Source organism: Myxocyprinus asiaticus, chromosome 50 (assembly GCF_019703515.2).
Source record: "Myxocyprinus asiaticus isolate MX2 ecotype Aquarium Trade chromosome 50, UBuf_Myxa_2, whole genome shotgun sequence".
NCBI classification, from domain to species: Eukaryota; Metazoa; Chordata; class Actinopteri; order Cypriniformes; family Catostomidae; genus Myxocyprinus; species Myxocyprinus asiaticus.
In genome coordinates this window covers 1,789,932-1,810,508 of record NC_059393.1, presented here as the reverse complement: position 1 = coordinate 1,810,508, position 20,577 = coordinate 1,789,932, and the positions used below count along the sequence as shown (strand labels likewise).

General features: G+C 38.9%; 1 protein-coding gene across 5 annotated transcripts in view; it reads left to right on the top strand.

Moving 5' to 3' along the window:
• LOC127438668 (phospholipid-transporting ATPase IF-like) overlaps window positions 1–20,577 on the top strand; it is a 99,327-nt gene that overhangs the window by 18,048 nt on the left and 60,702 nt on the right. For all 5 annotated transcript variants that reach the window (XM_051694405.1, XM_051694404.1, XM_051694403.1 and 2 more), the window contains exons 2-5: window positions 10,441–10,557; window positions 10,731–10,820; window positions 13,118–13,198; window positions 13,359–13,466. In XM_051694405.1, coding sequence (XP_051550365.1) covers window positions 10,441–10,557; window positions 10,731–10,820; window positions 13,118–13,198; window positions 13,359–13,466 — 396 coding nt within the window. The remainder of the gene's footprint in view (window positions 1–10,440; window positions 10,558–10,730; window positions 10,821–13,117; window positions 13,199–13,358; window positions 13,467–20,577) is intronic.

Sequence of the window (20,577 nt, the reverse complement as noted above, 5' to 3'; positions counted from 1 at the left end):
TTGTTTTGATGCATAGCCCACATAAGGAATATGGCATGCATTCAAACAAAGTATTTTAAAGTAAATTCTAATAATCAAAATTAATAATCACAATTACAGTATCAAAGGAAATAATTGCAATAATGGTTTTTGTCATAAACGTGCAGCCCTAGTGGGAACAACAAATTCTCTTTTTGGACTAAAGCGCTTTGAGTTCTACAGTATGTTTTTATAGTACAATGACTTCTTATATGTCAAAATATCAAGGAAAATTTTATTCCTCATGGCTTGCCCATTTAAGGCTTCATAGGCGTGCCCCTGATGCGAAGGATGTTCTAAAAGGTAGGCAACAACACTATGCTGCTCTATAACCTCAATTTTGCCAAATTATAAGACAAACAACAAGACATTTAGGGATGGGAATTGTCATGAATTTAAAGTTTCTGCTTCTGATTCTGATTCCTTAACGGTTCCATTAACGATTTTTACTTTTATAGATTTAGCAAATCAGAGATCAATTTAATACAATTATTGAAAAAGATGAGATTACACAGACATCTTAGGACTTTTCAAAAACTTTTTAGAGGCATAAATGCAATCCAATAATTGGTCCTACTGTAACAACATAGGCTATTAAATAAAAACTATTTTTTTTTATTTTTGCACATTTCATTTAAATATACACCGGGGGCCAAAAGTTTGGAATAATGTACAGATTTTGCTGTTTCAGAAGAAAATTGGTACTTTAATTCACCAAAGTGGCATCCAACTGATCACAAAGTATAGTCAGGACATTACTGATGTAAAAAACAGCACCATCACTATTTGAAAAAAATCATTTTTGATCAAATATAGACAGGCCCCATTTATAGCAGCCATCACTCCAACACCTTATCCTTGAGTAATCATGCTGAATTGCTAATTTGGTACTAGAAAATCACTTACCATTATATCAATAACAGTTGAAAGCTGTTTGGTTCATTAAATGAAGCTTAATATTGTCTTTGTGTTTGTTTTTGAGTTTCCACAGTATGCAATAGACTGACATGTCTTAAGGTCAATATTAGGACAAAAACGGCAAAAAAGAAACAGCTTTCTCTAGAAACTCATCAGTCAGTCTTTTGTTTTGAGGAATGAAGGCTATACAATGCTTGAAATTGCCAAAAAAACTGAAGATTTCATACAAAGGTGTACACTACAGTCTTCAAAGACAAAGGACAACTGGCTCTAACAAGGACAGAAAGAGATGTAGAAGACCAGATGTACAACTAAACAAGTACATCAGAGTCTCTAGTTTGAGAAATAGATGCTTCACATGTCCTCAGCTGACAGCTTCATTGAATTCTACCTGCTCAACACCAGTTTCATGTACAACAGTAAAGAGAAGACTCAGGGGTGCAGGCCTTATGGGAAGAATTGCAAAGAAAAAGCCACTTTTGAAACAAGAAAATCAAAAAGAAAAGGTTAGAGTGAGCAAAGAAACACAGACATTGGACAACAGATAATTGGAAAAGAGTGTTATGGATCTTAACCCCATTGAGCGTTTGTGGGATCAGCTAGACTGTAAGGTGTGTGAGAAGTGCCCAACAAGACAGTCACATCTATGTCAAGTGCTACAGGAAGTGTGGAGTGAAATGTCACCTGAGTATCTGGACAAACTGACAGCAAGAATGCCAAGGATCTGTAAAGCTGTCATTGCTGCACATGAAGGGTTGAGAACTCTTTGAAGTAGTTTAAGAATTTCTGAAATTTTCTTTCAAATTGTAATAGTAATTTTTCACGTTATTAATGTCCTGACTATACATTGTGATCAGTTGAATGCCACTTTGGTGAATAAAAGTACCAATTTCTTTCAATAAGAGCAAAATCTGTACATTATTCTAAACTTTTGCCTGTGTGTGTGTGTGTGTGTGTGTGTTTGTGTGTGTGTGTGTGTGCGTGTGTATATATATATATATATATATATATATATATATATATATATATATATATATATATATATATATAAAACAGTTGAAGTCAGAAGTTTACATACACTTAGCCAAATACATTTAAACTCAGTTTTTCACAATTCCTGACATTTAATCGTAGAAAACATTCCCTGTCAAAGGTCAGTTAGGATCACTATTTTAAGAATGTGAAATGTCAGAATAATAGTAGAGAGAATTACAGTTGCATGCAAAAGTTTGGGCACCCTTGGTCAAAATTTCTGTTGCTGTGAATAGTTAAGTGAGTAGAAGATGAACTGATCTCCAAAAGGCATAAAGTTAAAGATGTTTTTGTCAACATTTTAAGCAATATTAGTGTATTCTTTTTATTTTGTACAATTTTAGAGTGAAAAAAGGGAAAGGAGTACCAAGCAAAAGTTTGGGCACCCCAATAGATTTGAGCTCTCAGATAACTTTTACCAAGGTCTCAGACCTTAATTTGCTTGTTAGGGCTATGGCATGTCACAATCATCGTTTGGAAAGGCCAGGTGATGCAAATTTCAAAGCTTTATACGTACTCTGACTCCTCATATCTTGTCCCAACAATCAGAAGCCATGGGCTCCTCTAAGCAGCTGCCTAGCACTCTGAAAATTAAAATAATTGATGCCCACAAAGCAGGAGAAGGCTATAAGAAGATAGCTAAGCAAATGGCAGTTTACAGGAATGGTGGAGTTCAAGTTGAGGTCTGGAAGACCAAGAAACCTTTCACCCCTGTTTGACTGCAAAAGACCTTAAGGAAGATTTAGCAGACTCTGGAATAGTGGTGCACTGTTCTACTGTGCAGCGACACCTGCACAAATATGACCTTCATGGAAGAGTCATGAGAATAAAACCTTTCCTGCATCCTCACCACAAATTTCAGCATCAGAAGTTTGCAAATGAACATCTAAACAAGCCTGATGCATTTTGGAAACAAGTCCTGTGGACTGTTGAAGTTAAAATTTGAGCAAAGGTATGTTTGGAGAAAAAAGGGTGCTGAATTTCATGAAAAGAACACCTCTCCAACTGTTAAGCACGGGGTGGATCGATCATGCTTTGGGCTTGTGTTGATGCCAGTGGCACAGGGGAACATTTCACTGGTAGAGGAAAGAATGGATTAAATTAAATACCAGCAAATTCTTGAAGCAAACATCACACCATCTGTAAAAAAGCTAAAGATGAAAAGAGGATTGCTTCTACAACAGGATAATGATCCTAAACACACCTCAAAATCCACAATGGACTACCTCAAGAGGCACAAGCTGAAGGTTTTGCCATGGCCCTCACAGTCCCCCAACCTAAACATCATCAAAAATCTGTGGATAGACCTCAAAAGAGCAGTGCATGCAAGGCGGCCCAAGAATCTCACAGAACTAGAAGCCGTTTGCAAGGAAGAATGTGCGACAATCCCCCAGACAAAAATTGAGAGACACTTAGCTGGCTACAAAAAGCTTTTACAAGCTGTGATATTTGCCAAGGGGTGTTAAAAAGTACTGACCATGCAGGCTGCCCAAACTTTTGCTTTGGGCCCTTTTCCTTTTTTGTTATTTTGAAACTGTAAAAGATAAATAAAAAAAAAAAAGTAAAATTGCTTAAATATTAAAGAAATCTTTAAGCCTTTTGGAAATCAGGCCATCTTTTGCTTGCTTAACAACAGAAATTTTGATCAGGGGTGCCCAAACTTATGCATGACACTGTATTTATTTCAGCTTTTATTTCTTTCATCATTCCCAGTGGGTCAGAAGTCTACATACATTTTGTTCGTATTTGGTAGCATTGCCTTTAAATTGTTTAACTTGGGTCAAATGTTTTGGGTAGCCTTCCACATTCTTTTCACAATAAGTTGCTGGAATTTTGTCCCATTCCTCCAGACAGAACTGGTGTAACTGAGTCAGGTTTGTTGGCCTCCTTGCTCACACACACTTTTTCAGTTCTGCCCACAAATTTTCTATCAGATGGAGGTCAGGGCTTTGTGGTAGCCACTGCAATACCTTGACTTTGTTGTCCTTAAGCCATTTTTCCACAATTTTGGAGGTATGCTTTGGGTTATTGTCCATTTGGAAGACCCATTTGCGACCGAGCTTTAACTTCCTTTCTGAGGTCTTGAGATGTTGCTTGAATATATCCATATAATTTTCCGTCCTCATGATGCCATCTATTTTGTGAAGTGTACCAGTCCCTCCTGCAGCAAAGCACCCCCACAACATGATGTTGCCACCCCCATGCTTCACGGTTGGGATGGGGTTCTTCAGCTTCCAAGCCTCAACCTTTTTCTTCCAAACATAACAATGGTCATTATGGCCAAACAGTTCATTTTTTGTTTAATCAGACCAGAGGGCATTTCTCCAAAAAGTAAGATCTTTGTCCCCATGTGCACTTGCAAACTGTAGTGTGGCTTTTTTATGGTGGTTTTGGAGCAGTGGCTTTTTCCTTGCTGAGCAGCCTTTCAGGTTATGTTGATATAGGACTCCTTTTACTGTGGATATAGATACTTGTATACCTGTTTCCTCCAGCATCTTCACACGGTCCTTAGTTGTTGTTCTGGGATTGATTTGCACTTTTCGCACCAAACTACGTTCATCTCTAGGAGACAGAATGCGTCTCCTTCCTGAGCGGTATGATGGTTGCATGGTCCCATGGTTTATACTTGCATGCTGTTGTTTGTACAGATGAACGTGGTACCTTCAGGTTTTTGGAAATTGCTCCCAAGGATGAACCAGACTTGTGGTGGTCCACAATTTGTTTCTGAGGTCTTGGCTGATTTCTTAACTTTCTCATGATGTCAAGCAAAGAGGCACTGAATTTGAAGGTAGGCCTTAAAATACATCCACAGGTACACCTCCAATTGACTCCAATTAGCCTATCAGAAGCTAATTGTCTAAAGGCTTGACATCATTTTCTGGAATTTTCCAAGCTGCTTAAAGGCGCAGTTAACTTAGTGTATGTAAACTTCTGACCCACTGGAATTGTGATATAGTCAATTAAAAGTGAAACAATCTGTCTGTAAACAGTTGTTGGAAAAATTACTTGTGTCATGCACAAAGTAGATGTCCTAAACAACTTGTCAAAACTATAGTTTGCTAATATTAAATCTGTGGTGTGGTTAAAAAATTAGTTTTAATGACTTCAACCTAAGTGTATGTAAACTTCTGACTTCAAAGTTTGCATACCCTGGCAGAAATTTTGGCATTGATTTTGAAAATAGGGCTGATCATGCAAAAAAACTGTCTTTTTATTTAAGGATAGTGATCATATAGTTGTTTGGCTCCTTTTTAAATCATAATGGTAACAGATATCACCCAAATGTCCCTGATCAAAAGTTTACATACCCTTGAATGTTTGGCCTTGTTACAGACACACAAGGTGACACACACAGGTTTAAATGGCAATTAAAGTTTAATTTCCCACACCTGTGGCTTTTTAAATTGCAATTAGTGTCTGTATATAAACAGTCAATGAGTTTGTTAGCTCTCACGTGGATGCACTGAGCAGGCTAGATACTGAGCCATGGGGAACAGAAAAGAACTTTCAAAAGACCTGCGTAACAAGGTAATGGAACTTTATAAAGATGGAAAGGGACTATTTATACACAGACACTAATTGCAATTTAAAAAGCCACAGGTGTGAGAAATTAACCTCTAATTGCCATTTAAACCTGTGTGTGTCACCTTGTGTGTCTGTAAGGGTATGTAAACTTTTGATCAGGGCCATTTGGGTGATTTCTGTTACCATTATGATTTAAAAAGGAGACAAACAACTATGTGATAAATGGCTTCATACGATCTCTATCCTTAAATAAAAGAGAGTTTTTTAGCATGATCAGTCATATTTTCAAAATCAATGCCAAAATTTCACAATTTCTGCCAGGGTATGCAAACTTTTGAGCACAACCGGTCAAAAGTTTTGAAACACTTACTCATTCTTTATTATTATTATTATTATTATTATTATTTTTCACATTTAGAATAATAGTAACTAAAGTCATCAAAACTATTGAATAACATAAATGGAACTATGGGAATTATGTTGTGACTAAAAAAAAAAATCCAAAATAAATCAAAACTGTTATATTTTAGTATCTTCAGAGTAGTCACCCTTTGCCTAGAATTTGTAGACATGTACTCTTGACATTTTCTCAACCAGCTTCTTGAGGTATCACTCTGGGATGCTTTTTAAACAGTATTGAAGGAGTTTCCATCTATGTTGGGCACTTATTGGCTGCTTTTCTTTATTATTTGATCCAAGTCACCAATTTCAAAAACTTTTTTTTTTAAATATATTTTAGTTTTATAATGAAATAAATTAATATGGTGCGCACAATTATATTTTTGTCTACAAAGCTAATTTCAAACATTTAAACATACACTTTCAGATCAAAATATTTTTAAGATCATGAGAAACACTTCAGTCAAGTGTTTGAAAAATTTTGACCAGTAGTGTGTGTGTGTGTGTGTGTGTGTGTGTGTGTGTGTGTGTGTGTGTGTGTGTGCTGACTACCACTCTTGGAGTCGCGAGTTCGAATCCAGGGCATGCTGAGTGACTCCAGCCAGGTCTCCTAAGCAACCAAATTGGCCTGGTTGCTAGGGAAGGTAGAGTCACATGGGGTAGCCTCCTTGTGGTCACTATAATGTGTGGTTCTTGCTCTCAGTGGGGCTCGTGGTGATTTGTGCGTGGAAGCCGCAGAGAATAGCGTGGGCCTCCACACGCACTACATTTCCGCAGTAACGCACTCAACAAACCACGTGATAAGATGCACGGATTGACGGTCTCAGACGCGGAGGCAACTGAGATTCGTCCTCCACCACCCGGATACACAAATCTTGTATATGTGTAATTTGTGTGTGCTACATATTTGTGCAGTTGACATCAAGGCTGCTCAATAGGGATTGGATTAGAGTTTACTTCCTTGGGAACATCCTTTTCACAATCTTCTATAGGCTAATATTATTTGTAGAATGTCCTAATATTGCTATGGATCAGTTAGCATGTACTTTTTGAAGCTCGGCACAAAGGCTTTTTGGAAAAGAGCCTAAGTTGTTTGTGTTGGCATACAGAATGAGTCATGGCATCTGACTCTAGGAGTGTAAATAGGTGATTGGAGAGCAAACACACAAAGGTTCAGTCAAGAGATTCAGACATTAATTTAATTCATGTGTTGCCTGGGGGGTTGGATGACGTGGCCAAGTAGCACACAAGCATGAGATTTCCTTGTCTTCTTCAGACATGATTCATTGGAAGAACCTCTGTAAGAGCAAATCTATCAGTCAGTCAAGGTTTCATTATATTGGCCTGATAGTAAAAGAAAATGTGCAGCATACAGCACAGCAGTGCTCCTGGAGGAGTGTTTGCATAATGCACCAGGTTGACCGTGAGTTTGTATCTATGCAAAGAGCCGCCATGTGTCCCACAGGCCAAAGCCATTATACACCGATCAGCCACAACATTAAAACCACCTGCGTAATAATGTGTAGGTCCCCCTCGTGCCACCAAAACAGCACCAACCCGCATCTCAGAATAGCATTCTGAGATTATATTCTTCTCAACACAATTGTACAGAGCGGTTATCTGAGTTACCATAGACTTTGTCAGTTCAAACCAGTCTGGTCATTCTCTGTTGACCTCTCTCATCAACAAGGCATTTCCATCCACAGAACTGTCCCTCACTGGATGTTTTTTTGTTTTTGGCACCATTCGGAGTAAATTCTAGAGACTGTTGTGTGTGAAAATCCCAGGAGATCAGCAGTTACAGAAATACTCAAACCAGCCCATCTGGTACCATCAGTCATGCTACGGTCCAAATCACTGAAATCACATTTTTCCCCATTCTGATGGTTGATGTGAACATTAACTGAAGCTCCTGACCTGTATCTGCATGATTTTATGCACTGCACTGCTGCCATTGGCTGATTAGATAATCGCATAGATGATTGTTGGTGCCAGAAGGGCTGGTTTAAGTACTTTGTGCTTATATTACAAATGTATGCTGATTTAAATGAGGAATAAATGACAATACACTTGCATAAATTGTATGGTGCCCATTAGGGCTGTTATGATTATGAAATTTGTCTGACGATTAATTGTGAAACAAATAATTGTTATTATGATGATTGATTGTCTCTTTTAGGCCTTTCAAGATTAATTGTAATATAAATTGTCATATTTCTTAAGCTGCATACGCCCTAAGAAGTCATTTTGAAATATATAATTCAATGTGACGAGGAGGGTATGGCCGGGCCGTAAGGATGGATGCCTACCACTGAATTACCACAATCAGGAGAGAGAGAGAGAGAGAGAGAGAGAGAGAGAGAGAGAGAGAGAGAGAGAGAGAGAGATGCATGCAGCCGACGAACGTGTGCATTCTGCGTTGGGCCGGGAAGGCCAACAGTGTGAGCGACACATGGAGCTGTCTGTGTGTGTGCTGGCGAGTCTGTGCTGAAAAGCAGTTTTATGTTGTGTCCAAGGGAACTGTGTCTAATTAAAGTCTTCTTTGAACTGTTCACCCGGCTCCCGCTTCCTCCGTAGGGAAGTCAGAGATCTGCCACACTCAAATAATAAAATAGGGATATATGATTTTCTTTTAAGGCATTAATAAACTTATGAGTGACATGAAAAATAATATTTTAAATATCAAAATATTTCTAAATACTTAAAATATGTCTCTTTTTTTTGGTCAGCTGTAGTTTTGGTCAATTTTACATTTTACACTGTTGTTTTTTGAACTCATATGTATATATAGAAAATCTAATTATAATTTTTTGAGATATTTTTATTATATTATGCAATAGTAAAATATTTCTGTCCTAATTTCTTCACGTTATTTTTATGTTCTTTGATTAAACCCAAGAGCCCTTTTTTCTTACGAAGCAAAACCTTTGAGATTTAGTTTAATCATTTTATCACTAAAATGTGATTGGAATTTGATGTGCACAATAATAATCATGGTTATCTAAAAAAAACGAGATCAGACGATTATTTGATAACCGCCACAGTGTTAACGCAGGGGCGTAGATTCCAGGGGGGATGGGGGGAGGTAACCCCCCAATAATCAAAACAAGCAAATACAACCCCCCATTATTTCTACCATGATCAATGGAAATATGCAAATGCTTAACGCTGCAACCCCCCCCCCCATGCCCTTGTGTTAACGGTAATCCTGATGAATTGCTCACCGAGAGAGTATAATGAACCTCTAACAGCTGTAGTAATGTATTAAACTAAAATGAGGCAATAAACAGCATGTAACAAACATTAAACTACAAAACACACAATACAAACTCTAATCTCTGTATACATGGTGTAATATTAATTCTAGCAGCCAGACTGCGAGTGTAGCGGTTTATCCACGCATTATTTTTTAATGGTTTGCATGTCTCATTCACAGACACTTGTTACAGTTTTCATCTGTGAGAGTTCTATTGTACAACTTATTAAATGTGATCACAATTATCATAATGAGAATAGGGAACATCATACACAGGGCTCGACATTTACGCTTCCCCGCTTCCCCAGGACAAGTGGATTTTTGAAAGGACAAGTTAAAGAGAATTTTACTTGCCCGACCAGACAAGTGGCCAGATTTAAACCTCAATAACGAAAAATAACTCTGGGCCTGAGACACGGCATGGGATTGCGGGGATGAGCACAATTTTAATAATTCCCGCATGTTTCACGTTCGTAATGCGGAGAAATCGCATCCCTCTCTACTTCTCTCGTGCAACTTCCAGCAGCTTGTGAGCACGCAAAGTGGGGAAGCGCATATTTACTGAACTTTAGATTTTACACATATAAATGGGTATAAACCTGTTCATTGGACATGTGAATGTGTTGTACCACATCTCTGTATGTGAGTGATGCAATAAAGTTATCGCTCATGTTTATATTCATCAAAGCTGTCTTCACTGCAAATGCGCAGTGTTGGAGCGATCTAATTTTGTCTCGTTACATGATGCTACCTCATAGCTAATACATCAAGAAATGCAGAAATTGCAAAAATGCTGTGTAATAGTATCTGTAGAGTGAAGAAAAACATTTAAAACACATTTTAGAGGTCTGAAACTTAATGTTCTCCGTCTGCCAACTCATGAAATATTAGGTGTTGTGTTACTGTGATCTTCTCTAATCTGTTACCATATAGACTCATAGTGATTCATGCTGGTACACGTAAAATGATTTATAATCACACAACCTCTTGCTGTAGGTTCGACCCACAACTTGTGAAATATGAAGGGACCTCATTTCTGCCAGTGTTGCAAGGCAGCAAATGGACAGTTTAAGAAAGTTAAGGTTTTAGACTCTTGCAGAAATTTATGAAGAATAAAAAGAGGAGCAATATCGAAACATTGTGCACCTTGCAAGTGTTGCGATAAAAAGAAATAAAGAGCAATTTATATATATTGATCACCCTGCAAGCACTGTTCCTGTTCCCAAATGTGAAGTGCAGTATAGAAATGTCTGTCTGTCACTAACTGAGCCTTCCCTCCTCATCTCTTTCAGGGCGTTGACCCTCCCCATCAGAGTGACACACGCACCGTTTACATTGCAAACAAGTTCCCGCAGCATGGCCTTTACACTCCTCAGAGGTTTGCAGACAACAGGATAATTTCCTCAAAGGTAAGAATGAACAGCATGATTCTTCATTCCCCATGAATTTGAAGAGGCTATCATTAGCAGAGATGCAGATGTAAATATGGAGTCATTTGACTGTCACATGTGCACTGTTTTCCTACTCTGCCGTTGAATTTGACAGTAAAATGCTCCACGCTCTCATTGTTTTCTCTTTGTAGTACACCATATGGAACTTCGTCCCCAAGAATTTGTTTGAGCAATTCAGAAGAATAGCCAATTTTTATTTTCTCATCATTTTCTTAGTTCAGGTAAGTCCTGACCCAGCTCTCAGTAGTGTGTGTGAGTTTTCCTGCCGCCGCCGATGATGATGATGATGATGATGATGATGATGATGATGACTCTGCTGCTTGGAGCAGATAGTGCTTTATAGACATTGGCAGCTTTTATGTGTGACATATCACAGCAGTCTTAGTGCTGTCATATGCTCGCAGATGTGTAATATTTCTTTTGTTTGGTCACTGATTCATTCCCTTCTGTTTCTACTCTTCTTGTATTCAGTTTAAGTAATACATATGTCTGTTAAAATTAGAACATTAATGCATATGATTCATTATGGTAACACCATTAATTTTGTAACCATGTTAATGCACTTATTTAATTTGACATTATAAGACTCTTGTTCTTCAAACTTCAACCACACACTGTCTGTATATCTGTCTCTCTGTATATCCATATCTGTCTATCTGTGTCTGTCTGTCTGTACTTGTCTGTCTATCTATCTATCTGTATTTGTCTGTCTATCTATCTGGATCTGTCTGTTGCACCTATCTGTCTGTCTCCATCTGTCTGTATATCTGTCTCTATCTCTGTGTCTGTCTGTCTATCTATCTGTATTTGTCTATCTGTCCATGTGCCTGTCTGTCTTTTTGTCTATCTACGGTATCTGTCTGTCTATCTATCTATCAGTCTGTCTATCCATATGCCTGTCTGTCTCTATATGTATGTGTCTGTCTTTCTGTCCATCTGTCTATCTATCTCTCAGTCTTTCTGTATGTCTCCCTGTCTGTCTGTCTGTCTGTCTGTCTGTCTCTCTATCTCTCTGTTTGTCTGTGTATTTGTCTATCTGTGTTTGCCTGTCTTTCTGTCTGTCTCTCTGTCTAACAATCCATATGCCTTTCTGTCAGTCTGTCTGTATGTGTCTGTCTTTCTGTCTTTTTACCTGTTTCTGTCTATCCCTGTCTGTCTATCTATCTCTGTCTGTGTATATATCTGTCAGTTTAACTGTCTGTCTGTCTAACTATATGACTTTATCTGTTTATATGTATGTTTACCTGTCTGTCTGTATTTCTATTTGCCTGTCTGCCTATCTGTCTGTGTCTGTCTGTCTATCTCTGTTTATCCATCCATCTGTCTGTCTGTCTGTCTGTCTGTCTGTACTTTACAGTAAGAATGCTGCTTTGATTTGTCAGTCAATGGAGTTGAAAATGTCACAGGATCAGGGCTGCAACTAATGATTATTTTGATAATCGATTAATCTAACGATTATTATAATGATTATTCTGTGATTATTGCAGTGATTAATAATGAACTCTTAACCAATTATTCAGCTTGTGCCCCGAATTAAAAGGTTGTATTAAACATGCTTACTAACAATAAAGAGGACACAATCATCTTTTAAAAATAGCTCTAAATGACATTCACTGAATAAAAGGGAAAAAAAAAAACTTTTTATTAAGTTTAATTCAGTAAAGAAATTCACTGCAAAAAAATCCTATTGTTATCAAGCGTTTTGTCTTGTTTTCCATTTAAAATTGTCTAAAATCCTTAAAACAAGATACATTTACTTGAAAAGAAACATATAAGATATTTAGACTTGCTTTATTTAAGATACATTCTCTTACAAGTGTATTTAATTTGTATATAAGTGTGTTTTTTCACCTGGTTATACTTCTGTGGATGCAGCAAAGACAAAATATACTTATATTCAAGATCTATTCTCTAAAAAGCAAGTCTAAATATCTTATATCAAAAATTTATTTTGTTGCAGTGTATAATGGCGCGAAGACTACCTCTCTCACCTTTCTGTTCACTTCAATCCATCTTTAACTCACAAAAAAACAAACTCTCATTAATAAAGCTGCGTATTGCCAATTTTCTTCATGATAAGAAATGCACAGTGACATATGATGCAATCAGTTGCAAGCAATCACGTTATAATCTAGCTGCAGCAAGCATGCGTACTCGAGGGATGAGCATCCCTGCGACAGAGTGTGTCTCAGCCAGGTGCAGTTTCAGTCTCTTCCCCTTAGATTGGGACATATAATTCCCTCATACTTTGCGATCTACATCACCTGAAGCTGTGAAAGTGTAAAAGTGTGTAATTCTTCCTCTCCTCAGTCAGGTGCGAACTGCGGTGCTGCTCTTAAGCATCATCATTATAGTTGAATGTTATCTCATGTTACGTTAAATGAGATCAAACAACTATTTGAAAACGAAATTTTTTTATTGTCGACATTGTCGATAACGTTGACTAATCGTTTCAGCCCTACTCAGGATACAACAATTCTGCCCTGTTGTATAACCAACTGCTCTCTCTCCTCTTCAGTTAATGATTGACACACCCACTTCCCCTATAACAAGTGGACTTCCTCTGTTTTTTGTCATCACTGTAACTGCCATCAAGCAGGTGAGCACATGAACCTCATCTCATCTCGCTGTTGTCTCATTTCATGTCAAAGTTCATGTTCACACATCATGACATGTACACTATGTTGTACCAGTATGATTGGAGGATAAACAGCTAAAAATCCTTGTCTGTATTTTTTCATTTTCACTCACATATACAGGGATATGAGGACTGGCTGCGACACAAAGCTGACAATGAAGTGAATGGAGCACCAGTATTTGTCGTGCGCAGCGGCAGTCTGGTCCAGACCCGATCCAAGAATATCAGAGTGAGTTCCAGCCGACATCACTTAGGATTTTGTTTGCTAGTTATGCCAGTTCATAACTGCTACAGATACAGAAACAAAAACAAAAACATCAACAATAGATATCTTCAAATAATGCAAACTCCCATGTGCTTCTAATGCTGAGTTGGGCAGAATACTTAAAAAAAAAAAAAAAAAAAAAAGAGTATTCTGGGCTGAATACTGAATACTCTCTCTTAAATGTATTCACCTTTTGCACCAGAGAAATTAGTGCGCAGCCACCTTCAAATTGTGTCTTGGAACTTCTGGTCTAGTGGTTGTTTTACAGATATCTATGCTGTTGATTTCCAAATGTTATTAGTTAGCGAAGTGGATTTACAGGTTGTAGAGTTGCCAATGGTTATCATGTGTAATTTAAAGTGTTAAGGGGATGTCATAAAAAATGGAAGCAAAGGGGGAAGTTTTAAAACAAGAGTACTTCATTCATAAGACCCACAAAAGTTTTATTATTATTTATTGTTTACAACAATTTTAATCACATTTAAGCCTTTTAAAAATGTGGGGTGGCAAATTAATTTTGAAAGTAATTTCCTTGAATGTCATGAATTTGCATGTGAAATAATACGAGCTGTCACTGTTTGAAATTTCATGTCAACTACACATTTTAACACAAATTAATAAGATGAACCCTAAAAATTAAGAAGAAAATCATGCATATTAAGTTTGAACCCTTAAAATTAAGAACATGATGTATAACAAGTTGAACCCTTAAAATTAAGAAAATCATGTAAAACAAGTTGAACCCTTAAAATTAAGAAATCATGTATAACAAATTGAACCCTTAAAATTAAGAAAATCATGTATAACAAGTTGAACCCTTAAAATTAAGAAATCATGTATAACAAATTGAACCCTTAAAATTAAGAAAATCATGTATAACAAGTTGAACCCTTAAAATTAAGAAAATCATGCATAAGTTGAACCCTTAAAATTAAGAAATCATGTATAACAAATTGAACCCTTAAAATTAAGAAAATCATGTATAACAAGTTGAACCCTTAAAATTAAGAAGAAAATAACGTATAACAAGTAAACTCTTTTATCATGAAAAAGTAGTGTCAAAGCTTTCCAAATGTGATCTGCCAGATCTGATTTACCTCAGTGTTCGAAAAAACGAACATGACAGCAGAACACCTCACAAGCATTTCTACGTAGTAAAGTGGTGCTGCAGACTCACACCATCAACTCTTGGTGAAAAATACATTGTGCTCCTTCACGTAATCCATTTTGATCGACTCTCCTCAGTAATTCCAATATGAATGGGTAGTTAGATGACAAAATCCATAAGAGCAAAACACTAAAAGGGGCAGGCTGAACAAAGGGAAATTCAGTAAAGTATTCCGTTGCATTGCAAAAAATAAAATAAAAAATATAACATATTCAGAATACTTTTAGAATACTTATTTATAAATGCACAGATGGAAGAATTATTTGTAATATGCCATTATTATCTAATGTTGTTTTTAAAGATCCTTGTTTTTGGCTGGCAAATCTTTGAAATAGTGAATGTGTAATGTGAATTAGTGTTCATTTCAAATCACTTTATTGTCACACAGCCATATACACAAGTGCAATGGTGTGTGAAATTCTTGGGTGCAGTTCCGATCAACATAGCAGTCGTGACAGTGATGAGACATATACCAATTTTCAATAACATCAAATTAACACAACACAATTTAAACATCTGTTATACACATAATTACACTCAACAATATACAAATAATAACATACACTGTACAGTATACAATATGCTGTTTTCGTTTTTGTTTTTTTTTTGTTTTTTTGTTTTTTACTATATAGATACTATATAGATACACATTATTCAATAAAAATTAAAAATTAAAATATATATAAAAAAAGTATATATATATATATATATATATATATATATATATATATATATATATATATATATATATATAGAATGTACAGTATTGTACTGTATTGACATTCAGGCTGTCGTTTGATAGTCAGTTGTTAAGAGAGACATAATATAATAACAGTAATATAATTTATGACAGTCCAGTGTGAGATAAAAGAGTAATAAAGTGCAGGGCTGATGTATTTTGATCGTGGGAGATCAAGAGTTCAGAAGTCTGATTGCTTGGGGGAAGAAGCTATCATGGAGTCGGCTGGTGCGGGTCCTGATGCTGCGATACCGCCTACCTGATGGTAGCAGTGAGAACAGCCCATGGCTCGGGTGGCTGGAGTCTCTGATGATCCTCCGAGCTTTTTTCACACACCGCCTTGTATATATTTCCTGGAGGGAGGGAAGCTCACCTCCGATGATGTGTTTGGCAGTTCGCACCACCCTTTGCAGTGCTTTGCGGTTGTGGGCGGTGCTATTGCCGTACCAGGCGGAGATACAGCCAGTCAGGATGCTCTCCACAGTGCAGGTGTAGAACCGTGTGAGGATGTGGCGGTTCATTCCAAACTTCCTCAGCCGTCTCAGGAAGAAGAGGCGCTGATGAGCCTTCTTCACAACAACTTCAGTGTGGACGGACCATGTGAGTTCCTCAGTGATGTGGACACCCAGGAACTTGAAGCTGCTGACTCTCTCCACTGGTGCTCCATTGATGGTGATGGGACTGTGTTCTCTGTCTTTTCTTCTGAAGTCCACCACAAGCTCCTTTGTCTTACTGATGTTGAGGGAGAGGTTGTGCTCCTGACACCAGTCAGCGATTCGACGACGGTCGAATAATTAAGCACAAACCTACGATAATAGCCAGCCAGCACCAGGAAATGTCTCACCTCCTTTTTGGTCTTAGTTCTCGGGCAGGCTGCAATTGCTGCTGTTTTATCAATTTTGGGCCGCACCTGCTCATGACCCAAGTGGAAGCCCAGATACCGTAATTCCACCCGCCCAATTGCGCACTTCTTTGGGTTTGCAGTGAGTCCTGATTGTCATTGTGATTCGGTCCATGAGCCACTGAAATGTAGCCGGGGGGCCCTGAAAAACCGAACAGAAGCATCACAAATTGGTGTAATCTGAATAGTGTGGAAAATGCCGTCTTTTCACAGGACATGGGAGTTAAGGGGATCTGCCAATATCCCTTTGTTAAATCCAGTGTCAAATAAAAGCAAGCCACACCTAACCGATCAAGCAGTTCATCAATCCGAGACATTGGGTACGCATCAAATTTAGACACCGCATTGACTTTCCTATAATCCACACAGAACCGGACCGAGCCATCACTCTTCGGGACCAGCACCATTGGGCTGGCCCAGTCACTGTGGGATTCTTCTATTACTCCCATATCTAGCATGGGAGCCTTTAATTCTTCCTGAACCACTTCTTTTTTGTGCTCGGGTAATCGGTAGGGGCGACTGCGTACCACTACTCCCAGGATCGTCTCGAAATGGTTCTCTATGAGATTCGTATGACCTGGAAGAGACGAGAACACCTCCATGACTTGTGATGGTGAGAGGTGGTCTCGTCAAGTGACCAGGGTGACTCGATCGGTGGCTTTTAAGTACACCTCCAGTTCAAGCTCCTCCCTCTCCGGAATCACCATCGCCAATGTCATGGGGACCGCCTCTCTCCATGGTTTTAGGAGATCGAGGTGGTAAATCTGACGTACTCCGCCTCTATCCGTTCATTTCACCTCATAATCAAGTTCCCCGACTCGCCATGTGACCTCAAAGGGCCCTTGCCACTTTGCAAGTAAATTAGAGCTCGATGTGGTGATTAATATAAGAACTTTTTCTCCCGGTGTAAATTTCCGTAGCCGAGTACCCCTATTATACAGCCGGCTGTGACATTCTTGAGCCTGGAGCAAATTCTCCTGTGTTAAAAGTGTGTGGAGTTTTGCACACAGGTCAGGAACGTATTGAATTTAGTTTTTGCTGTTTGAAGGTTCCTCCTTCCAATTTTTCCATAGGATGTCGAGCACACCGTGTGGTCGATGCCCGTACAGTAATTAAAATGGGGAGAACCCCGTGGACCTCTCGTACTGCAAATAATAGGGGCTCGAGCCACTTGTCCCAATTCCGAGCGTCTTCGTGCATGAACTTACGAATCATATTGATTGATTAAATTGTCTGATTAAATTGTTCGACCAAGCCATCCGTTTGGGGGTGGTAAACGCTGGTCTGAATCAATTTAATCCCCAATAATTCATACAGTTTGCGTAGTGTAAGTAAAATAAGCATCGTGTCCTGATTAGTGAGGATTTCTTTTGGAATCCCCACTCTGGAGATTATTCTGAAGAATGCCTCCACATCACTATGTGCTGACATGTTGCGCAGAGGTACTGCTTCCGGATATCGCGTTGCGTAGTCCACCAGAACCAACACAAAGCGATGCCCACATGCCGTCCGCTTTAATGGCCCATCAAGGTCCATGCCAATTCTTTCGAAGGGGACCTTGATCAATGGAAGGAGGCGCAATGGCGCTCTTGTGGTGGCCGGCGGATTCACCAGCTGACATTCATGGCATGCCGCACACCCCCTGCGAACATCCCCGCGAATGCCCAGCCAATAAAAATGGGCCATTAGATGGTTCAGTGTTTTTCTTGCCCTAAGTGACCCGCCATCAAATTATAATGAGCCGTCTGGAATAACATTTCCTGATGGCTCTGCGGTATTAATAATTGGGTTGTATCCTCCCTTGTCTGAGGGTCTCGCGTCTGCTCCAGTGGGAAATCCCCTGCAGGGAATCCTCTAAGGACAGCTTCCATGCTCCAGCTATCTGCTCGAAGAGCTCAAGGAATGCCTCCGGGTCATCCTGAGCTCCCATCTTCATCAGCGTGATGTGTGGCACGGCCATAGGTGGGTCCGGGGTCATGGCTGAAGTCCCCTCCTGCTGTACCAAGCTCCGTAGCACCTGCCGGTCCTCTGCTTGGAAGAGTGCATTGAACCGCTGCTCCTGTTCCACATGCAGCTCAGGCAGAGCCTGATGGAGAGCTTGGTGGATGCCGGTGAGGGTCTTGATTACTTCGGCCAGCGGTGAGGATTCCATGACAGCGTTTTCCCAGGTTTCCCAAATCCCAGGTTTCGGCACCACTATGACAAGTATCTTGCTCTCTTTATTAAGCCGGGTAAACAATCCATGCAGTCTTTTATTGACAGCACTTTTCAGTGTAACAAAGTATTGGCTTTTCAGCACAACACAAACTCGGCTGTGTGTGTCTCTCTCTATCCTCTGGCAGTCTGGACACCCCTTTTATCCCCCTCCAGCTCTCACTGAAACACAGTACAGCTGTTAGAGATAATTTCCCAAAGGTGTCAATCCTTACCGTTCTCCTTCTCCCAGCTTGCTCTCCACAGATGTCGCTCAGCCACACACACACATCACCACAGGCTGTTTATGTAGAAATGTGATTTTAGACCAAAACACATTTCTGACTGTTTTGTGATTAATTTATATTTTTATTTCAGCTTTCAAACTATGTAAATGTTATCACCAAATTCAAACAATAAATGCTGTTTGCTTCTTAATGTGGTGAGCAATCATGCTAACTCAAACAGATGCGCTGCATAGCGCTCACTTTCCGCGATCTTTAGAGTTCATAGAAACATAATAATTACAGTTGAAGTCAGAGGTTTACATACACCTTACAGAGAATGATTTATTTCAGCTTTTATTTCTTTCATCACATTCCCAGTGGGTCAGAAGTTTACATGCACTTTGTCAGTATTTGGTAGCATTGCCTTTAAATTGTTTTTTTGGGTCAAACATTTTGGGTAGCCTTCCACAAGCTTCTCACAATAAGTTGCTGGAATTTTGTCCCATTCCTCCAGACAGAACTGGTGTAACTGAGTCAGGTTTGTAGGCTTACTTGCTCGCACATGCTTTTTCTGTTCTGCCCACAAATTTTCTATCGGACTGAGGTCAGGGCTTTGTGATGGCCACTCCAATACCTTGACTTTGTTGTCCTTAAGCCATTTTGCCACAACTTTGAAGGTATACTTGGGGTCATTGTCCATTTGGAAGACCCATTTGTGACCTAGCTTTAACTTCCTGGCTGATGTTTGAGATGTTGCTTCTATGTATCCACATACATTTCCTTTCTAGTGATGCCATCTATTTTGTGAAGTGCACCAGTCCCTCCTGCAGCAAAGCACCCCCACAACATGATGCTGCCACCCCCATGCTTCATGGTTGGGATGGTGCTCTTCAGCTTGCAAGACTCACCCTTTTTCCTCCAAACATAACGATGGTCATTATGGCCAAACTGTTAAATTTTTGTTTCATCAGACCAGAGGACATTTCTCCAAAAAGTAAGATCTTGTAAGATGTCGATATAAGACTCGTTTTACTGTGGACATGGATACTTGTCTACCTTTTTCCTCCAGCATCTTCACAAGGTCCTTTGCTGTTGTTCTGGGATTGATTTGTACTTTTCGCACCAAACTACGTTCATCTCTAGGAGACAGAGTACGTCTCCTTCCTGAGCGGTATGATGGCTGCGTGGTCCCATGGTGTATATACTTGCGTACTATTGTTTTTACAGATGAACATGGTACCTTCAGGCATTTGGAAATTGCTCCCAAGGATGAAGCAGACTTGTGGAGGTCCACCGTTTTTTTTCTGAGGTCTTGGCTGATTTCTTTTAATTGTCCCATGATTTTGAAGGTAGGTCTTAAAATAAATCCACAGGTACACCTCCAATTCAGTACAACTCCTATCAGAAGCTTATTGGCTAATTGTCTAAAGGCTTGACATAATTTTATAGAATTTTCCAAGCTGCTTAAAGGTACAGTTAACTTTCCCACTTGAATTGTGATAATGTCAATTAAAAGTGAAACAATCTGTCTGTAAACAATTGTTGGAGATATTACTTGTGTCTTGCACAAATTAGATAAAAACAATAGTTTGCTAGTATTAAGTGGTGAAAAAATTAGTTTTAATGACTTCAACCTAAGTGTATGTAAACTTCTGACTTCAATTGTATAACATTAGAAAGCTGAGACTTTCTTTTTCACCCCCATGCACATCCATATCAGAGTTTGGCACAGTGGAGACAGCCTTGCCACCCTTTCCCATTTTCCCACCTCTTAATTTCCAACGTGATATAATTATCAAGCTTCCCAAGGAGAACTATTTTCTTTTAATTTCCTCAAAAAGAACCTC